This window comes from Salvelinus alpinus, chromosome 9, assembly GCF_045679555.1.
Source record: "Salvelinus alpinus chromosome 9, SLU_Salpinus.1, whole genome shotgun sequence".
Classification (NCBI taxonomy): domain Eukaryota; kingdom Metazoa; phylum Chordata; class Actinopteri; order Salmoniformes; family Salmonidae; genus Salvelinus; species Salvelinus alpinus.
Genome location: NC_092094.1, coordinates 70189697 through 70210738, shown reverse-complemented (window position 1 = coordinate 70210738; position 21042 = coordinate 70189697). Strand labels below are relative to the sequence as shown.

The following is a 21042-nucleotide window of genomic DNA, read 5'->3' as shown; positions in this document are numbered from 1 at the left end:
CTAAGCTGGCCCAGAACAGAGCGGCACATTTTGCTCTTAATTGTAATCAGAGGGCTGATATAAATACTATGCATGCCAGTCTCACTTGGCTAAGAGTTGAGCAGAGACTGACTGCATCACTTATTTTTATAAGAAACATGAATGTGTTGAAAATCCCAAATTGTTTACATGGCCCTGACACACACACTTATCCCACTAGACATGCCACCAGGGGTCTTTTCACAGTCCCCAAATCCAGAACATATTCAAGAAAGCGTACAGTATTATATAGAACCCTTATTGCATGGAACTTCCTTCCACCTCATATTGCTCAAATAAACAGCAAATCTGGTTTAAAAAAACAGATAAAGCAACACATCGTGGCACAACGTCTCTCCCCTATTTGTTTGTGTCTATGCATTGATATGTAGGCTATGTGTGCTTTTTAAAAAATGTATGTAGTTCTGTCCTTGAGCTGTTCTCGTCTATAGATGTTCTGTACTATGTCATTCTGTATTATGTTTCATGTTTTGTGTAGACGCCAGGAAGAGTAGCTGCTGCTTTTGCAACAGCTAATGGGGATCCAAAATAATACCAAATCCAATGCAGGCCACGGCGACCTGGTCTGTGCTCTGTTACAATCTTAAATCAAACAGAAGCAATCACTATAGTCTGTCCTTTGAGTAGCCTCTATGCAGACATGAAAGGAAATGTTATTAGGTAAATCAATGTCTTACATCAAATAGTGCGACAAATCCCTCTGCACTGTCGGTTGAGGGACGATAGTCACCTAGGTGTGACGCCACCCGTCGGAAGACAATGAGGGCAAATAGCATGAATGGATCGATGAAAGCCTAACGTGAACATATTAGTGTGATGCTAATCCACTATTTTTGATACAATACAAATATAAGAACACCTTGGCATTTACTGTATATGGCAAAGGGGCGTTATGGCATTGGGCTTGAAAGGGGAAGGCTCTCTCTAGTTCCTCTCTCCCTCTATCGTCATGCCTCACTTGAAAGAAACACCAGGGGGTGCCAAATATCAGAGGGAAGTCTTTGATGCCTTGGCCTTTTATCCAGCTTTGATTTCTGAGGTTCATTCAGTACTGTACTTGTTTTGTAATGGTTCCCCAACACATTTCACAACTGTTTCCTTACTATTCCAATTCAAACTGAGTCCAACTATGAACTGACAGGCACCAATAATAAAGTCTATAATACCAGTAAGTTATTTTCTACAGAAAATGTTCATTACATTTGACGTTGTATTTATTTAGGAGACGCACTTATCATTATTGGATATGATGGGTACATTTTTTTATGTGTTGATCATGTGCATGTTCCCAACTGAAGCGTGTCAGTTACGTTATGCATGATTATAAACTGGGTGGTTCGAGCCCAGAATGCTGATTGGCTGACAAAACATTTATTTTTACTGCTCTAATTACGTTGGAAAACAGTTTATAATAACAATAAGGCACCTCGGGGGTTTGTGGTATATGGCCAATATACCACGGCTAAGTGCTGTGTCCAGGCACCATATACCACACCGCCTCGTACCTTATTGCTTAAATAGCCTATGTTAGTACATAAATAATTAAACAAAACAACTCACATACAATGGTAAACTATATTACAGAGCATGCCTAATAACTAGTAGTATAGTTACAGTAGAGTTGCTGCATTACACTTAGCACCAAGGCTAAAATAGAAAAAACTCCTCACTCCACTCTTGACAAACAAAGCCAATTCCCGAAAGCAACGCACTGTTTTGGGAAAGATTAAGGAATAAGGATTAAGTCGACAAATAAAGACCAGCCTTCACTACTCGTTCCTGTGCTTTCGTTTAATCCTTCATCAAATTATAGTCTAAAGTTTGAAGGATTTTTTTTCTTTTAGACTAATATTATTTAATTCGACCACTCCCACCGCTCCAAACTGAGTGTGAAGAAAATATGAGCATCTGAATCACGGGCAGACAGCTTCATGCTATTGGTTCCCTGGGGATTTACCTGTAAATGGGAGTGCCCATCATCATCATCATCGTTGTTGTCGAGATGAATTGTTCCTTCCTCTGATCCCTTGTAGAATCCGTTGAGGAATTCGATTGGGAATAACTGAATCAACGTTCCCAGGACTCCAAGCATGGAGCCTATAACGTCGTGGAGCAAGGAGAGAGTAAGCGACTGGCTCAAAGGTAGGCTATTAACGGCGCTTTTTGTGTTTGCCAGGTGCGTTTAATTCGGTTTGCACGCAGGTAGTCTTAAGTAAAACCGACACAAATCCGCTTGGAAGGGGAGGTGTAGGTGGAATGAGGAAGTGAAGTTGATAATGGCCATTTCATAAAGTGATCGTATGTTTTGTACTGTGTCGACAAGGAGGACAAGTTGACCAAAGCGCGAATAGGCCGACAATAGTTCACTTCCTACATGTATCAGTTATTGATTATGTATAACTATTGGAGTGTGCTGTTTTATTAAAGCAGCCAAACGAGTCTAAATTACACCAAATGCTGAGTAGAAAACCGGACTGGCTACTCAAATGTTTCTGACATTCTTAGAAACTACCACCAATTATGTTATTACAGTTCAAGCCTGTAAAGTTACACAGCTTCAAAGTTTCTTTCATTTGCTTGTAGGCTAATGTTTTTTGTCATAAGAGCATTTTTCCATATATGATTAACATGTTGGGCCTACTGCTGCATATGTCATGGCAGAATTTGCAGAACAATCGCCACCTAATTGATGCAAATAATCGTGCTATAGAACTGTCAGGTTAACGTACTTTACTGTTAACATTTAATTTAGGTTTTTGGGGAAAGTCTTTGTCTACCCACGAGCGGTTATCATTAGTATCGCGAACTGGCTACATACAGAGTGATAGACATGCGTGCATTTAACAGACAAACTGTCAATAAAACTGGAAATTTGTTTGCAGATATTGTGTAACGTTTGGCTTTTTAATCCAATAGTATAGTCGCTAACCAGGGGTGGGATATTGTCAATGTGGCTTTAAATGGATAGTAGCTGGGAAGCTTTATGTTAATGGGAGTTTTCGAAGGAACACATAGAAAATGTATGTACTTTCAGAATTGATAGGTGGGCTGCAAGCTACTGGTAGCTCGCGATCTACCTGTTCGAGACCCCTGGTGTATAACATGTGAACATTGTGATTATATGCTTTTTGTTGTACCAGGGAACAGAGAGAAATCTTTAAAACACTCCAGATAGTCTTTGACATTTGAAAGCAACTCACCCTCCAGTGTATGTTATGTGATTTGTATATCAAACATGTTTGGCCTTTGGCTTAACCTCTTTGTCTGCATGGTAAATTAATGCCACCCTATTTTTTTCAAATTTAAGTTCAGATTAGACATTTGTTCAGTGTCCTTTGACTTAATTTACCCGCTCTCACCTTACCATTATGGCACCTGAGAATGCTATGCTAATGCTTATTACAATGTAGCATAAGGATAGCTAGCTGCCCCCAGAGCTTGCATCCATCCACTTAATTAGCACTAATTAGCATTAGACCGAAGCAAGCGAGTGCTGATTGGCGTAAACAACCTGATGTACGACCAGTCATTATGATGGAGTCCCAGGCTGTTTTGAAGGGCTGTCCGCCGACCTTTAAGTGACCCTACAGTCTTTTCATTTGATTAGCATTAGCACACCAATTAGCCACTGACGGAGTAAACAGTTCCTGTTTTACCATGCGTGGAACAGGTAATTATTATATCTGGGTAACTATCGCAATACTGGATTAAGTAAATCATGAGGCATCCTCTCCTCTGTGTTGAAAATAATGCAATGCTGATGGCCATGACGATAATGGTGATCAGTTCCGGCCCTAGCCTTTTGGTGGCCCTAAGCAAAATGTTGTTTGGAGGCCCCCACCTCCAAACATTTTAAATGGACCCCCTCTTGACGGCAGAGAGGAAAGTTGAATTTGTAGAGTTCATTTCCTGCAATTCTACATATTTTGCCATGGGTCGCAGAACATTTTTGCAGTTTTAAAGCAAGTTTGCAGACCTTCTAAAAAAGTTGTCATGGGGCGGGAAGAAGATATAGCAATTTTAGAATCAATTTCATGCAATTCTACTCATTTTTCCATGGGGCGGTGAGGAAAATGTGCAGTTTTACAGCTAATTTCCTGCAATTGTACACATTTTGTCATGCAATATGCCATGTTAATATGATATCTGAGTGAGAATGACTAATAAAATCAATGGGGGCCCCCTGGAGGTCAGGGCCCCTAGCGGCCGCTTATGACCAGGGCTGGCCCTGACGGTGATGATGAGGATACAGATAATGACCCCGGTAATGCTGTTGTGATATGGACAAATATGATGAGAGAGATGGTTAACACTTTATTGGAGGGTCTGCTTGCTCATATTATAAACGAGTTTAGGGCATTTCCATGTAAACAGACCTATGAGCACCAACATTTTAAAGTTCATCAGAGCATGTCAACTTGGGTGTCAAATGAAAGCAAAGAGTCTATATTTTTGAGAAACTAAGGCATATATATAATTCATTTTTCAACCATTTGATTTCTGATCGAACAGATGGAAAAGGGGTCTTAGAAAACATCAACCAGAAAAAGTCTTAAAGTGTATTAGAAATGGATCAAAACAATAATGTTGATTGTAAAGACCCCTGGCAACTAATATCAAACACTTATTTTTCGTTTTTGACACATTATTTGCCTTGTTTAAGAAACCAATCATAGATGTCTGTTTCATAAGTTTGGACAGCAAAGTACAGTAGGCCTACATTAGAAAACAGAGTAAAGCACAGTTGAGTACAGTGAAGTTTAAACAAGTTGATTAGAGTTTAGTACAGAAAAGTAGAGCACACTAGAGTTGAGTATAATGTACTGAACTCTACTGTACTTTACTGAAACTGAACTTTATCCACTCTACTGTTCTGTGCTGTACTCTACTGAGCTGTAATGCGCTCTACTTTGATATTCAAGCTCGTGAAACATAGACTTGTTCAGATTTGGTCCGGACCAACCAAAATTGGTTGATTAGTCGAATCAAGTGTGTTAGTGCTAGGGCAAAAACTAAAATGTACACATTTGTCACTTATGTTAATAAAAGCTTGAAAAATGCTATGATTATCCATGTGTGGTCTCTCTCCAGGTCTGGACGTCCCTCTCCAGCAGTATCCCTTCACAGAGTGGCAGGTGACTGGTTTGGAACTGCTTCAGCTCTCCTCCGAGGACCTGGAGCGTCTGGGCGTCCAGAAGATTGGCCACCAGGAGCTGATCCTCGAGGCCGTGGAGAAGCTGTGCTCCCTGGTGAGGCCTGGGCTGTTGCTTTCTAGGGGCTGGGTGTCTCATAGTGGTCCTCTATAGCCTAGTTGTTACTGTAGAGCATGGTGCGTGCAACACCACGACAGTGGCTTCGATCCCCAGGACCACCCCAAACATAAAATGTATGCATGCGTGATTAAGTCGCTTTGGGTCAAAGCGGCTGCTAAATGGTATAATATTATTGTTTTTATATATTGATAGAGGGCCCAAGACTAACTTGAGATGTGCATAGAGTTGATAACTTGGTCTAAACTAATTCCAGGAGATAATCAAATAATTTTGACATTCTTTGCATTTCATGTCATTTTAATCCGGCACTAAAATAATCTCCCATTACAGCGCCACTGCTTTCCAGGTGGTAATGGCTATTTGTGGAAGGAGGAGATTGGCAATAAAGTCCAGAACCCTCCCAATCTGCCATTGACATCCATGCATTGATGTTTCTTAAGTTAGGATTCAGCCTAGAAAGGCCATTTGCCATAGGGGATACTACTATACATTCTTCTTGGGTTCTATAGTAGGCTAGGGCTGGTGGTACAGTGTGTGCATTGTATGGCTATATGGAATGGCGCCGGGATGTATAGCGGACGGTTTATTCGCTCTTGACCATTTTTGTGTCCTTTTTGCGCTGATCGTTCCTTTTTTTTCTTCCGTACGTTGAAATCACTAACCTTGACATACTGCTCACCTGGGAACCAGGCCCTAATCCCCAACACTCGGAGGAGGAAAAGATGACGATTTAGCGGGCGACGTGGGGAACCCTGATGAAACTCCGATATAGAGGGCAACGTGGGGCACCCTGATGAAACTATGGTGGCGAGTGAGTAAACCGCCTCTGCCCTCTGTTCTATTGGCAAATGTACAATCACTGGAGAACAAACTAGACAAACTCTGTTTGAGACTATCCTATCAACGGACCTGAAGAACTGGAATATCCTATGATTTACCGAGTCGTGGCTGGACGAGGACACGGTTAAAATAAATCTAGACTGGTTTTTCTCTGCATCGGCAGGATAGAGCGGCAGCAATGCTAGCAAATACTAATTGAGTGTATGTAAACTTCTGACCCACTGGGAATGCGATGAAAGAAATAAAAGCTGGAATAAATCATTTTCTCCACTATTATTCTGACATTTCACATTCTTAAAATAAAGTGGTAATCCTAACTGACCTAAGACAGGGAATTTTTACTAGGATTAAATGTCAGGAATTGTGAAAAACTGAGTTTAAATGTATTTGGCTTAGGTGTATGTAAACTTCCGAGTTCAACTGTAGCCTTGTTAATTTCTACTCCCTATATATAGCCATTTTATTGTTATTCGTTACTCACTGTGCGACTATTTAAATCTGATCTTTAGCTCTGCATTGTTGGAAAAGGACCCCTAAGTAAGCATTTCCCTGTTAGTCTATACCTGTTGTCTATGAAGCATGTGACGATTAAAATTTGATATGATGGGAAGCGCTAGAGAGACCTTGAGCTGAGTGGAGGAGAGCAACACCCGAGTGCTTCACTCTACAGCTCATCTTTCTACTCCTGTACTGTATTTGCTTCAAGGGTCCTAAACCGGATCATGAACATGAAGTATCCATGTGAGGCTGTTAGTTAGGTAAAGCCTTATAGGTTGTATTCATTATGGAACATCGTAGCTGAATGCTTTACACTGGAAAACGAAAACAAGCTCTTAATGAACACAACCGTGGCTTTACCTAACAAACGGCCTCATATGGATGTTCAATTTAATTGGACAATTTTAGGTAGTACCTCCCCCCATTTTGGACCATTTTCTTACACTTCGTGCCTACTGAACACCATTCTTCCACGTATGGCATGCAGTGGGGTATTTACAGCGGTACGGCACCATTTTCATTTGGGCAAAAGAAACAGAGCTGTAGCAGCAGCAGAAACACAACTCTGGGCCTGTACCAGACAAAATAAGCAACTGGTTTTATTTTAACCTTACAAGTACTCCTCTGACATTCACCAACTATTTCTAGATTGCATCAGAGAGTTGAGTTAAGTTCATGCTGCCTCTGGGGATTTAATATCCTTTCATTATTCTCTCACTTTGCTTGCAGTGAAGTGTGAGCACTGTGTGTGAGCGCTGTGTGTGAGCGCTGTGTGTGAGCGCTGTGTGTGAGCGCTGTGTGTGTGTGTGAGCGCTGTGTGTGTGTGTGAGCGCTGTGTGTGTGTGTGTGTGTGTGTGAGCGCTGTGTGTGGGTGTGAGCGCTGTGTGTGTGTGTGTGTGTGTGTGAGCGCTGTGTGTGTGAGCGCTGTGTGTGAGCGCTGTGTGTGTGAGCGCTGTGTGTGAGCGCTGTGTGTGAGCGCTGTGTGTGAGCGCTGTGTGTGAGCACTGTGTGTGAGCACTGTGTGTGTGTGTTGAGATGTGTATGTGCAGCCAGGTCACCCGTGATACAAGTCAGTATTCAACGTCCGTCCATGTCTGAGGATGTCGGGAGATGATGTGGAAGCTGGCCACTAGGGGCAACAGTAAGCGCTGTTACCTTCAAGTAGGTTTTCGGTTTTGCTATGGTGTTGTGTATGGGGATGGAGGATGGGCGTAAGCACCTGCCTCTGGTGCCAACGGTTCGATCTTCGAATCCAGTGATAGAAAGTTGTTTTTTATGTTTTAGTTTGAAGCCTATCCCAAGCCTTAACCCTTATTTTAACCATTCAGAGTTAATGCTTAAACTTAACCTGAAGTACTTTGACATTTGAAGTTTGGAACGACTTCGAAATGTGATGTTTGAGAAACATGCGTGAATGTCTAATTCTGACGTGAGACTGTGAGAGCGTGTGTGTTTGTGTAGACACGCTTCGCCTGCCATCAAAAGCGATTATTCCCCGAACACAAAAGAAGCTACCGCTTAATACTTCTCATGCAAATGACTGTATGGGGGATAGTTTGTTGTCACTGGCAAACGCTCACTTCCTCCTCTTCTCTCTCTTTTTAAGATGCCCTTCATTCTCTTGCTCCTCAAATGTTGGTATAATGAATTTGGCATTCTGTCTTCTTCCTTTCTCCATTACTTGCTTTTTCTCTCCGAATACTTTCTGGGGAGTCACTCTCAGGACACTAATGTAAACAGAGGACTCTGTTGCACCACTTCCAAGTTTCAGCATGCTTTTGTTTCCCCTGGGAGGATTAATTGACAGACGGTGCCAGGGCCTGTGGGTTTGAGTGGCGTAACCGCCGATGTCACGGCTAAGCTGTTGATCCGCTTGTAAAAGTGTGTTGCAGAAAGAACAGAAACCTAACAGGGTTTCTGGCCTTCATGAGTTAATGAAGTGGTCTCCGAGAAGGAGTGCTGATCTAGGATCAAGTCCCCCCTGTGACCTTGTACATTATTAACTAAAAGGCAAAACTGATCCGAGATCAGCACTCTAGATTCACAGGCCCAGGGGCTGTGTGTATCAAGCATCTCCGAATAAGAGTGCTCATCTAGCATTGTGTCTCCTCTGTCGTTGTAACGCTATTCATTATTATCTAAAAGGCCAAACTCATCCTAGATCAGCATTCCTTCTCATTATGAATACAGACCCTGGTCTTTCCTGTGGTCTGAATAAATGGACCCAGCATTTAGTGACTGGGTAAGGTCTGACCAGCTCTTGGCTGGTATTTACTGTAATACTGTTATGGCTTATGGTTAGCCTAATGGAGGTAAAGTTTATGAACTACAAAGGACTCATATTGAGATGAAGGGCTACTATGTTAACATGTAGTGTTTGTGCGCGCTTCCTTGCTCTCCACTTTTAGTCTGCGTTGGGAGTCTGGGCTGCATAATGTTAGCTCCTCGCTCATGCTGCACAGAAGTTAACACACTTGACAAATGCGGCAAGGCATGTAGAAATGTTTAAACTGTTCATTACTGTTTGTAGAACACTGTAAAGCGAAGAGATGCCGGTAGCTTCCAGCTTTTGCTAGCTTACAGCTATCATCAATTCATTACACTGGTACTTTGTGATAATATGCAAACCGTAATGCAAAATAATACTGATTTCAAAGCTGATTGCCACAAACGTTATTCATTACCTTAATCGGTCTCTCTCACACACCTCTCCCGAACATTATCTATTGCAGTGGTTTCCAAACTAGGGGTCGCAACCCCATACGGGGTCGTCTGATATGAAAATGGGGTCGTGGGAGAATTCCTAAAATCCTGAAGAAAAATAGTTAAACAAAAGTTTGAAATAATAGTGTACCTACTCATTCGTGTAAAAAAAAAAAAATATATATATATACATTGTAGAATAATAGTGAAAACATAAACTATGAAATAACATATGGAATCATGTAGTAACCAAAAAAGTGTTAAACAAATTCTAAAATAAAAATATTCTTCAAAGTAGCCGCCCTTTGCCTTGATGACTGCCAAGAGTGTGCAAAGCGTTCTCTCAACCAGCTTCATGAGGTAGTCACCTGGAATGCATTTCAATTAACAGGTGTGCCTTGTTAATTGTGTAATTTCTTTCCTTTTGAGCCAATCAGTTTGTGTCATGACAAGGTAGGGGTGGTATACAGACCAAGTCCATATTATGGCAAGAACAGCTCAAATAAGCAAACCCCCTTTTGCCCTCACAACAGCGCGTGCGTGCGTGCAGTGCATTCGGAAAGTAGTCAGACCCCTTCCCTTTTACCATATTTTGTTTCGTTACAGCCCTATTCTAAAATGGATTAAATAAATAATCTATATCAAGCTACACACAGTACCCCATAATTACAAAGCGAAAACAGGTTTTTTGAATTCTTTGCAAATGTAATCACAATAAAAAAACACCTTATTTACATGTATTCAGACCCTTTGCGATGACACTCGAAATTGAGCTCAGGTGCATCTTGTTTCCATTGATCATCCTTGAGAAGTTTCTACAACTTGACTGGTGTCCACCTGTGGTAAATTCAATTGATTGGACATGATTTGGAAAGGCACACACCTGTCTGTGAACTCCCAGCAAACTTGGCCCCTGGTTGTCTCAATCTCAACAGCCTCACACTGTGTTCCCCTCCCGGTCTCCCTCCCCAGACATACGGTATGGGTGGGGAGAGCCTGCGCTGCCTGACAGAGAAGCTGCGCATTGTGGTCCACTCCCTGACCATGGGCATTCAGGTCCGCTGGAGGGTGAACCCCTACGACGGGCAGACTGCCACCAGGCTGCCGGCTAGCGTACTGCAGGTGGTGCTGGAGCTCATCACCTCCGCCAAGGGCCTCTTCTCTCTGCTCAACAGGTACATTAAACAACCCTGTTTTACATCACTTCTGTGATGATTTAGGCTGTGTTTTATACAGGCAGCCCAATTCTGATATTTTGGCCAATTATTGGCAAAAGAGCTGATCTGATTGGTCAAAACACCAATTAGTGGAAAAAATATCAGAATTGGGCTGCCTGAGCACTGGACTGAGTTTCACCCCAGTCTTGGGGTGTAATGTATGTAGTAGTTTATAACTTCAATGTATAATATTAAGGGTTAGGGTTAATATATGCTCTTAGGCTGTAACCAATCACTATGATGCCATACCATCATGTAAGGTATTACATTTGCGTAGAAGCACAACATGTTGCCTACTACGTTTTGTAGTGTGGCTTCGATTTTGTACGGACATGGGTTGGGTAACAGCCGTTACTAGGGTGACAGCACAGTGGTTCTCCCTTTGGGTAAGGGGATTGGACAGCCTTTAGAGGCCGCGAGATAATGATACGTTGAGAGTCATCCTACTTCTCGTGCTGGGACTTGGGAGGGCTAAAGTTGTTGTTAGGCCTTTTTGCTTTGGGTGTACACATAGTGGAAGTTCTTAGCGTATTTGTCACGCCTTGTTGGGTACTCAATGGAGGTCTTTGGAATGCTGATATTAATCTCTTTCTTTGCAGCCCCCTCTCTCTCTCTACCTCCTTTCCTTTCATTCGTACCCACCTCTATCCTAAAGTTATGTAGCTATGATATTTCCCATGGTTTGTGTTCCAACCCTATCATTATACTGTACCTGATTTGCTTATCCTCCCTCATGAATGCGTCATTCAGTTGAGCCATTGCTTTGATTTCCAGATTCATTCATTTATCTCTTTCCCCGTTCATTTTGTCCACCCTATGTTGAAAATACGTGTTTTTGGTTGAAAAGACCATTAAAGAGACATATATCTTTCGTCGTCTTGTGCTCACTGTCTGTGTCCAGGTACCAGTTTGCCCAGCTGAGTGCTTACACGACCAGTAGGAACATCATCACCCACTGTAAAGAGCTGGGGACCACAGTACACAAGGTACGTCTACTGCTCCAATAGGAATCAAACAAAACAGACGGAAACCAGGAGAAACACTTGTTTTTATGAAATAAGAAATACTTTGTTTTTAGGTAGGAGTAACCTAACCAGGAAAAACTCTAGGCCTTTTTGAAAAAGTACACATTGAATGAGTGGCCTAAATATTCTGGTTTGACCAAACAATACATACCAGAACATTTTTGTTTTTAGAGGAAGCGTACACGAGGCAGGCCAGCTGCTTGTGGGTTAAAACGCCTTCCAAAGAGGAACCACCACTGTGTTTTTTTGGTTTGCTCGTTTAATCGGCCACTGAACACAGCACAACAACAGTAATCTCACTCCTCTGCTATTGTGGAATGCTTGTATAAGCGCCGACCATGCATGCATTCTTTATCTCCAGCATACTTTGAATAGTTTAGGTTTAGGCACCCTGAAGAAGCACAGGTTGACTGCCGAAGGAGTTTTTGCTGTTGTTGATATTCTGTGTTTGTATTTTTGTGATGGGGAAATTTTGTAAGAGTGAGGCAGATGGATGAATGTTTTTAATGGATGGTTAAACTGGTTACTTGTGACTCGTGAGGAAGACGAGCCCTGGATTTTTCCGTAGATCGTGCCTGGGGGAGGAGAGAGAGCTAGCTAACGGGGGAGGGAGAGAGCTGATTCAAGGGTTTACTGAAACTCAACTTGTAATTCCCTGTAGTTCACCTGCTGTGACCTGCAGTGCAGTCGTGAGACACAGATAGACAGACAGACAGAGGGAGAGAAAGACGACCCAGGGTTTTATATGTAGTGCTCTTACTTACAGCCCTATTTGCAACTCTGGATTGTCTCCAGCCAAAGTAGGTAATTACACCTCTTAGCTGCTTTGTTTCTTTCTGTACTGCGCTGCAGTAGCTAACTGGTTTGTCTGCTTGCACAGTTTGCGTCAATTTGGACGTAGTCTTCCATCATTTTAAGTTTGTTTTCTTGTTCGAAAATTGCTTTGCTTTTTGTTTGCTCTCTTGCTTTTTTTTGTGGTCCTCTTTTAGTTGTTCGCACAAAACACAAGAGGCATGACAATAGACGTTACCTCTTCTTCACAGATCAATACAAAGCTCTTTGAAACGGACTCAAAAGTGTTGCAGCGATGCACACTCATTCAGCACATTCACTGTGTTCCAACGGTAATACTAGCACGTTGTTGATGCCAATTCATGAATATGATGGACTTTCTCTGAGTAAAGCGGCATAGAAATATAATCTACGGTCTACTCATACTATTTCTATGGTAAGAACCCACTACCCCTCAGAAGGGAAGGAAGGTGGGAAGTGAGTGTGTGATGGGCTCTGCGTTAGTACAATGAAGGCCCTTGAGGGATGTTGATGATTTCTAAGGGTATTTTGTCCAGCCAAATTCTGGCTTGTTGTTTTTGTCTGAAGTCTGTCCAAACATGAGACTTAAAAGTAATTAGTAAGTGAAACTTTGTCAGACTTCGTCATTACGCCAGATTGTTTTGACGGTGTATTGTTCTACGCTGAAGTCATTGTTTGGTTGGTTCCTGTTTTTGGACCCAGTGAGCAACCACTGCCCGCTTCTATTGTGTGCTTAGGGGTAAATTGGGCCATCCTTGTTTCTAGGAAACCGTACACAAAATGCATAATTTAATTTTAAAAGTACAAAGTGTTGGTTAGGTGTTAAGCCCGTGTTAAAAGATGCTTAATATGATTCAAAGACAAAAAAACGATTTGTGTTGAATTTTGTTTGGGAAATGAAGACGCTTTATTAGACATGGGTTTAAAAGTTACTGGGAATATTTCATTCAGTACAGAAATGTGTAGGCAGCTTAACTTACCCTGTCCCTCGGCTCTAATTACCCCATACCCGGGGTAAGTTGTGCCAAGAGACAGCTTGTCCGACAAAAGCAATGTTTCAAAAAATTTCACATGAATTCTGATTATTTCCAGGGATGCACAACCTGCTCAAATATATGTAATCAAATCAAATCAAATTTTATTTGTCACATACACATGGTTAGCAGATGTTAATGCGAGTGTAGCGAAATGCTTGTGCTTCTAGTTCTGACAATGCAGTAATAACATAAAGATAAAGATGGCAAGATGCAGTAGATGATATAGAGTACAGTATATACATATACATATGAGATGAGTAATGTATATACTGTACTCTATATCATCTGCTGCATCTTGCCATCTTTATGTAATACATGTATCACTAGCCACTTTAAACTATGCCACTTTATGTTTATATACCCTACATTACTCATCTCATATGTATATACTGTACTCTATACCATCTACTGCATCTTGCCTATGCCGTTCTGTACCATCACTCATTCATATATCTTTATGTACATATTCTTTATCCCTTTACACTTGTGTGTATAAGGTAGTAGTTGTGGAATTGTTAGGTAGGACTATAGCTACCTAACAATTGTAGACATTGTTAGAAAGAATACTATATTTCCCTTGACGGAGGGATGCTAAATGTACAAAAAAATCGCTCTACTTACCCCACTCTCCCCTAATAATAAATATATAGGCAATTTAGCAAACGCTTAAATCCAAAGTGACTTACTGTACACGCGTGCATACATTCTAGGTACCGGTGGTACCGGGAATGAAACCAACTGAGCTACAGAGGACCTTTAGTATAGGCCTATAGTCATACCTATAGTCATAGGCCTCTATCATAAGTAGGAATATGTGTATCATTGAGAGATGCTGGATATTAGGGGACAGGATAAAAGACTCGGGTGCTTGCAGAAGGCAGATTTGTCAGTACAATCACTCGAGTCTCAAGGCAAGGTAGCTGAGAGTTATAAGACAGAAAGGACGGAGTGATGTCCTTCACAGCAGTTTTGTACGGCGGTTTTGTCGTTGAAAAAAAAGCGTACAGTATATGTCTGAAGTTTTATAAGAATTTCTATTACACTCAATCAAAATAACTTAGGACATCCACACAGGTGGGTTTGGTCCTCTCTGCCCATCTCTCAAAGCATCATTTATCAAGTTGATAGCTCTAAGGTCAGCAGAATACACGGACCCCCCCCCCTCCTCTACGTACAACAAATTAGCTCTTGGCAACAAAACGCAAATGTCAAATCTCATGTGACCTTGTTTCAGAGACTGATGCTTTCAATGATTATTACGTTGCTTGTTTCTAGAGAATTGGTTAATCTGTGACAAGGGCCAGACAGATCATGTGTCGTCCCAGAAGACACCCAATTCCTATATAGTGCACTACTTTTGACCAGAGCCCTATGGGTCATCCTTGTTTCCTTGCTACGTAGGGAATAGGGGTGCCATTTGGGACGTAAACCATGTCTCTCAGGGTCCTCATAGAAAATAAAGGACTCGCTTTCATTTCCAGCATGTATGAAAACAGAGGTTTGTGCATGTGTGGTGCATTCATGTGTCTTTGTGTGTGTGTTTTATGTGTGTGTGCGCACGCTCTCTCTCTCTCTATCGCTCTCTCTGTAAGTGCATGTTCGCCCGCCTCCCTCCCTCCCCACTCACGGGGTTTATTTTCTTTGGTGCCCTGAAGGATTTTGTTGGGCCGGGAGTAAGCTGCTGTGATCCTATAGTGCTCCACTGACTAGTGGCTCTGTAGGAATGCAGTGGATAGGCTCACTCGGTACACTTCTAACTCTGTAGGACTGGAGAGTACAGGACAAGATCGGACCGGAACCGGTTAGGGCAACAGCAAGCAAAGTCCGCTACAGAGAGAGGTACAAACTGGACAGTGTGTGTGTGTGTGGGGGGGGGGAGAGAAAGAGAACAGAAATTCTGAACTCAGCTAATTTAAACGTGGAAAGAGGATCAAGCAAGAGTTGCTTGAAGGAGTCGTATTGAGGTATGTGAGAAGGAGATGGCTAACATAATGCAAAGCTGTTAGTTTTTACATCTGATACGTTTCCAAATGGCCCGATAGTAATAATACAGAAGCTTGACAGTATATAGGCTATTGTAGTTTAGAACATTGAGCATGGCTTCTCTAAGATGTTATGCAGCTTGGAGCTTCTTACTACGGGGAAAGGGGGGGATACCTAGTCAGTTGCACAACTGCATTCAACTGAAATGTGTCTTCTGCGTTCAACCCGACCCCTCTACATCAGGGAGGTCTGGTTAGTGGTCTGGTCGACATACTACGGTGCATTCGGAAAGTATTCAGACCCCATGACTTCCTCCACATTTTGTTACGTTACAGCCTTATTCTAAAATTGATTATATATATTTTTTTTAATCAATCTACACGCAATACCTCATAATGACAGTGAAAACAGGTTTCTAGAAATTTTAAACGGATACCGTAATTACATAATTATTCAGACCCTCGAAATTGAGCTCAAGTGCATCCTGTTTCCATTGATCATCCTTTATGTTTCTACAACTTGATTTGTAGTCCACCTTGTGTGAAATTCAATTGATTGGACATGATTTGGAAAGGCACACAACCTGTCTATGCAAGGTCCCGTAGTTGACAGTGCATGTCAGAGCAAAAACCGAGCCATGAGGTCAAAGGAATTGTCTGTAGAGTGCTGAGACAGGATTGTGTCGAGGCCCAGATCTGGGGAAGAGTAGCAAAAAATGTCTGCAGCATTGAAGGTCCCCAAGAACCCAGTGGCTTCCATCATTCTTAAATGGAAGATGTTTGTAACCACTAAGAATCTTCCTAGAGCTGTCTGCCTGGAAATCGGGGGAGAAGGGCCTTGGTCAGGGAGGTGACTAGAGTTCCTCTGTGGAGATGGGAGAACCGTCCAGACGGACAATCATCTCTGCAGCACTCCACCAATCAGGCCTTTATGGTAGAGTGGCCAGACGGAAGCCACGGCTCAGTAAAAAGCACATGACAGCCCGCTTGGAGTTTTCCAAAAGGCACCTAAAGGACTCTCAGACCATGAGAAACAAGATTCTCTGGTCTGATGATACCAAGATTGAACTCTTCGGCCTGAATGCCAAGCGTCATGTCTCGAGGAAACCAGGCACCATCCCTACAGTGAAGCATGGTGGTGGCAACATCATGCTGTGGGGATGTTTTTCAGCAGCAGGGACTGGGAGACTTGTCAGGATCGAGGGAAAGAAGAACGAAGCAAGGTACAGAGAGATCAGGACCTCAGACTGGGGTGAAGGTTCACTTTACAACACGACAATGACCCTAAGCATACAACCAAGACAACTCAGGATTGGCTTCGGGATAAGTCTCTGAATGTCCTTGAGGGGCCCAGCCAGAGCGCGGACTTGAACCCGATCGAACAGGACTGTGGGCTCTCCTCCGTGGCCTCCGTAAGACATTTAAACATGTTAACCCTCGCAAGGCTGCCGGCCCAGATACCATTTTTATTTATTTATTTATTTCACCTTTATTTAACCAGGTAGGCTAGTTGAGAACAAGTTCTCATTTGCAACTGCGACCTGGCCAAGATAAAGCATAGCAGTGTGAACAGACAACAACACAGAGTTACACATGGAGTAAACAATAAACAAGTCAATAACATAGTAGGAAAAAAAAGAGAATCTATATACAATGTGTGAAAAAGGCATGAGGAGGTAGGCAATAAATAGGCCATAGGAGCGAATAATTACAATTTAGCAGATTAACACTGGGGTGATAAATCATCAGATGATCATGTGCAAATAGAGATACTGGTGTGCAGAAAAGTAAATAAATGAAAACAGTATGGGGATGAGGTAGGTAAATTGGGTGGGCTATATACCGATGGACTATGTACAGCTGCAGCGATCGGTTAGCTGCTCAGATAGCAGATGTTTAAAGTTGTTGAGGGAGATAAAAGTCTCCAACTTCAGAGATTTTTGCAATTCGTTCCAGTCGCAGGCAGCAGAGAACTGGAAGGAAAGGCGGCCAAATTAGGTTTTGGCTTTAGGGATGATCAGTGAGATACACCTGCTGGAGCGCGTACTACGGGTGGGTGTTACCATCGTGACCAGTGAACTGAGATAAGGCGGCGCTTTACCTAGCATAGCCTTGTAGATGACCTGGAGCCAGTGGGTCTGACGACGAACATGCAGCGAGGGCCAGCCGACTAGAGCATACAGGTCGCAGTGGTGGGTGGTATAAGGTGCTTTAGTAACAAAACGGATGGCACTGTGATAAACTGCATCCAGTTTGCTGAGTAGAGTATTGGAAGCTATTTTGTAGATGACATCGCCGAAGTCGAGGATCGGTAGGATAGTCAGTTTTACTAGGGTAAGTTTGGCGGCGTGAGTGAAGAGGCTTTGTTGCGAAATAGAAAGCCGACTCTCGATTTGATTTTGGATTGGAGATGTTTGATATGAGTCTGGAAGGAGAGTTTGCAGTCTAGCCAGACACCTAGGTACTTATAGATGTCCACATATTCTAGGTCGGAACCATCCAGGGTGGTGATGCTAGTCGGGCGTGCGGGTGCAGGCAGCGACCGGTTGAAAAGCATGCATTTGGTTTTACTAGCGTTTAAGAGCAGTTGGAGGCCACGGAAGGAGTGTTGTATGGCATTGAAGCTCGTTTGGAGGTTAGATAGCACAGTGTCCAAGGAAGGGCCAGAAGTATACAGAATGGTGTCGTCTGCGTAGAGGTGGATCAGGGAATCGCCCGCAGCAAGAGCAACATCATTGATATATACAGAGAAAAGAGTCGGCCCGAGAATTGAACCCTGTGGTACCCCCATAGAGACTGCCAGAGGACCGGACAACATGCCCTCCGATTTGACACACTGAACTCTGTCTGCGAAGTAGTTGGTGAACCAGGCAAGGCAGTCATTAGAAAAACCGAGGCTACTGAGTTTGCCGATAAGAATATGGTAATTGACAGAGTCGAAAGCCTTGGCCAGATCGATGAAGACGGCTGCACAGTACTGTCTTTTATCGATGGCGGTTATGATATCGTTTAGTACCTTGAGCGTGGCTGAGGTGCACCCGTGACCGGCTCGGAAACCGGATTGCACAGCGGAGAAGGAATGGTGGGATTCGAGATGGTCAGTGATCTGTTTGTTGATTTGGCTTTCGAAGACCTTAGATAGGCAGGGCAGGATGGATATAGGTCTGTAACAGTTTGGGTCCAGGGTGTCTCCCCCTTTGAAGAGGGGGATGACCGCGGCAGCTTTCCAATCCTTGGGGATCTCAGATGATACGAAGGAGAGGTTGAACAGGCTGGAGATGGGGCGGACAGTTTCAGAAATAGAGGGTCCAGATTGTCAAGCCCAGCTGATTTGTATGGGCCCAGGTTTTGCAGCTCTTTCAGGATATCTGCTATCTGGATTTGGGTAAAGGAGAAGCTGGGGAGGCTTGGGCGAGTAGCAGCGGGAGGGGCGGAGCTGTTGTCCAGGGTTGGAGTAGCCAGGAGGAAGGCATGGCCAGCCGTTGAGAAATGCTTGTTGAAGTCTTCGATTATCACGGATTTATCGGTGGTGACCGTGTTACCTAGCCTCAGTGCAGTGGGCAGCTGGGAGGAGGTGCTCTTGTTCTCCATGGACTTTACAGTGTCCCAGAACTTTTTGGAGTTAGAGCTACAGGATGCAAATTTCTGCTTGAAAAAGCTGGCCTTTGCTTTCCTGACTGACTGCGTGTATTGGTTCCTGACTTCCCTGAACAGTTGCATATCGCGGGGACTATTCGATGCTATTGCAGTTCGCCACAGGATGTTTTTGTGCTGGTCGAGGGCAGTCAGGTCTGGAGTGAACCAAGGGCTATATCTGTTCTTAGTTCTGCATTTTTTGAACGGAGCATGCTTGTCTAAGATGGTGAGGAAGTTACTTTTAAAGAATGACCAGGCATCCTCAACTGACGGGATGAGGTCAATATCCTTCCAGGATACCCGGGCCAGGTCGATTAGAAAGGCCTGCTCGCAGAAGTGTTTTAGGGAGCGTTTGACAGTGATGAGGGGTGGTCGTTTGACCGCGGACCCGTAGCGGATACAGGCAATGAGGCAGTGATCGCTGAGATCCTGAACCTGAAAACAGCAGAGGTGTATTTGGAGGGCAAGTTGGTCAGGATAATGTCTATTAGGGTGCCCATGTTTACGGATTTAGGGTTGTACCTGGTGGGTTCCTTGATGATTTGTGTGAGATTGAGGGCATCTAGCTTAGATTGTAGGACTGCCGGGGTGTTAAGCATATCCCAGTTTAGGTCACCTAACAGAACAAACTCTGAAGCTAGATGGGGGGCGATCAATTCACAGATGGTGTCCAGGGCACAGCTGGGAGCTGAGGGGGGTCGGTAGCAGGCGGCAACAGTGAGAGACTTATTTCTGGAGAGATTCATTTTTAAAATTAGAAGTTCGAAATGTTTGGGCATAGACCTGGAAAGTATGACAGAACTTTGCAGGCTATCTCTGCAGTAGATTGCAACTCCCCCCCCCTTTGGCAGTTCTATCTTGACGGAAAGTGTTATAGTTGGGTATGGAAATCTCAGAATTTTGAGATTTCACCATCCCTAGCCGTGTCCTCAAAAGCATGCGCAGACCAGCTGGCTGGTGTGTTTACAGACATATTAAATCTCTCCTATCCCAGTCTGCTGTCCCCACATGCTTCAAGATGGCCACCATTGTTCCTGTACAAAAGAAGGCAAAAGGAACTGAACTAAATGACTATCGCCCCGAAGCACTCTCTTCTGTCATCATGAAGTGCTTTGAGAGACTAGTCAAGGATCATATCACCTCCGCCTTACCTGTCACCCTAGACCCACTTCAATTTGCTTACCGCCCCAATAGGTTAACAGACAATGCAATTGCCATAACACTGCACACTGCCCTACCCCATCTGGACAAGAGGAATAACTACGTCAGAATGCTGTTCATTCACTATAACACCATAGTACCCTCCAAGCTCATTGAGCTCTGGGTCTTACTTCCTGACGGACCGCCAGTATAGGTGCTTCAAAGCTGGGACTGAAAGAAGCTGTTTTTCTCAAGGCCATCAGACTGTTAAATTGCCATCACTAGCCAGCTACTACCCGACTACTCAACCCTGCACCTTAGAGGCTGCTGCCCTATATACATAGACATGGAATCACTGTCCACTTTAATAATGGAACACTAGTCACTCTAATAATGTTTACATGCTGCTTTACTCATCTCATATGTACAGTACCAGTCAAAAGTTTGGACACACCTACTCATTCAAGGTTTTTTCTTTATTTTTAAAATGTTTTACATTGTAGAGTAATAGTGAAGACATCAAAACTATGAAATAACATATATGGTAGTAACCAAAAAAATGTTAAACAAATCAAAATACATTTTATATTTGAGGTTCTTGAAAGTAGCCACCCTTTGCCTTGATGACTGCTTTGCACACTCTTGGCATTCTCTCAACCAGCTTCATGAGGTAGTCACCTGGAATGCATTTCAATTAATTGAGATGTTTTGGGATGAGTTGGACCGTGGAGTGAAGGAAAAGCAGCCAACAAGTGCTCAGCATATGTGGGAACTCCTTCAAGCTTGTTGGAAGCATTCCAGGTGAAGCTGGTGGAGAGAATGCCAAGAGTCTGCAAAGC

General features: G+C 43.2%; 1 protein-coding gene across 2 annotated transcripts in view; it reads left to right on the top strand.

Moving 5' to 3' along the window:
• The first annotated feature begins 1835 nt into the window (after positions 1 to 1835).
• LOC139530547 (connector enhancer of kinase suppressor of ras 1-like) overlaps positions 1836 to 21042 on the top strand; it is a 78324-nt gene continuing 59117 nt past the window's right edge. The window contains exons 1-4 of one of the 2 annotated variants that reach the window (XM_071327057.1): positions 1836 to 2181; positions 5131 to 5288; positions 10326 to 10528; positions 11472 to 11556. In XM_071327057.1, the coding sequence (XP_071183158.1) occupies positions 2130 to 2181; positions 5131 to 5288; positions 10326 to 10528; positions 11472 to 11556 (498 nt within the window). In that variant the 5' untranslated portion in view covers positions 1836 to 2129. The remainder of the gene's footprint in view (positions 2182 to 5130; positions 5289 to 10325; positions 10529 to 11471; positions 11557 to 21042) is intronic. The other variant, XM_071327056.1, reaches the window with a different exon arrangement.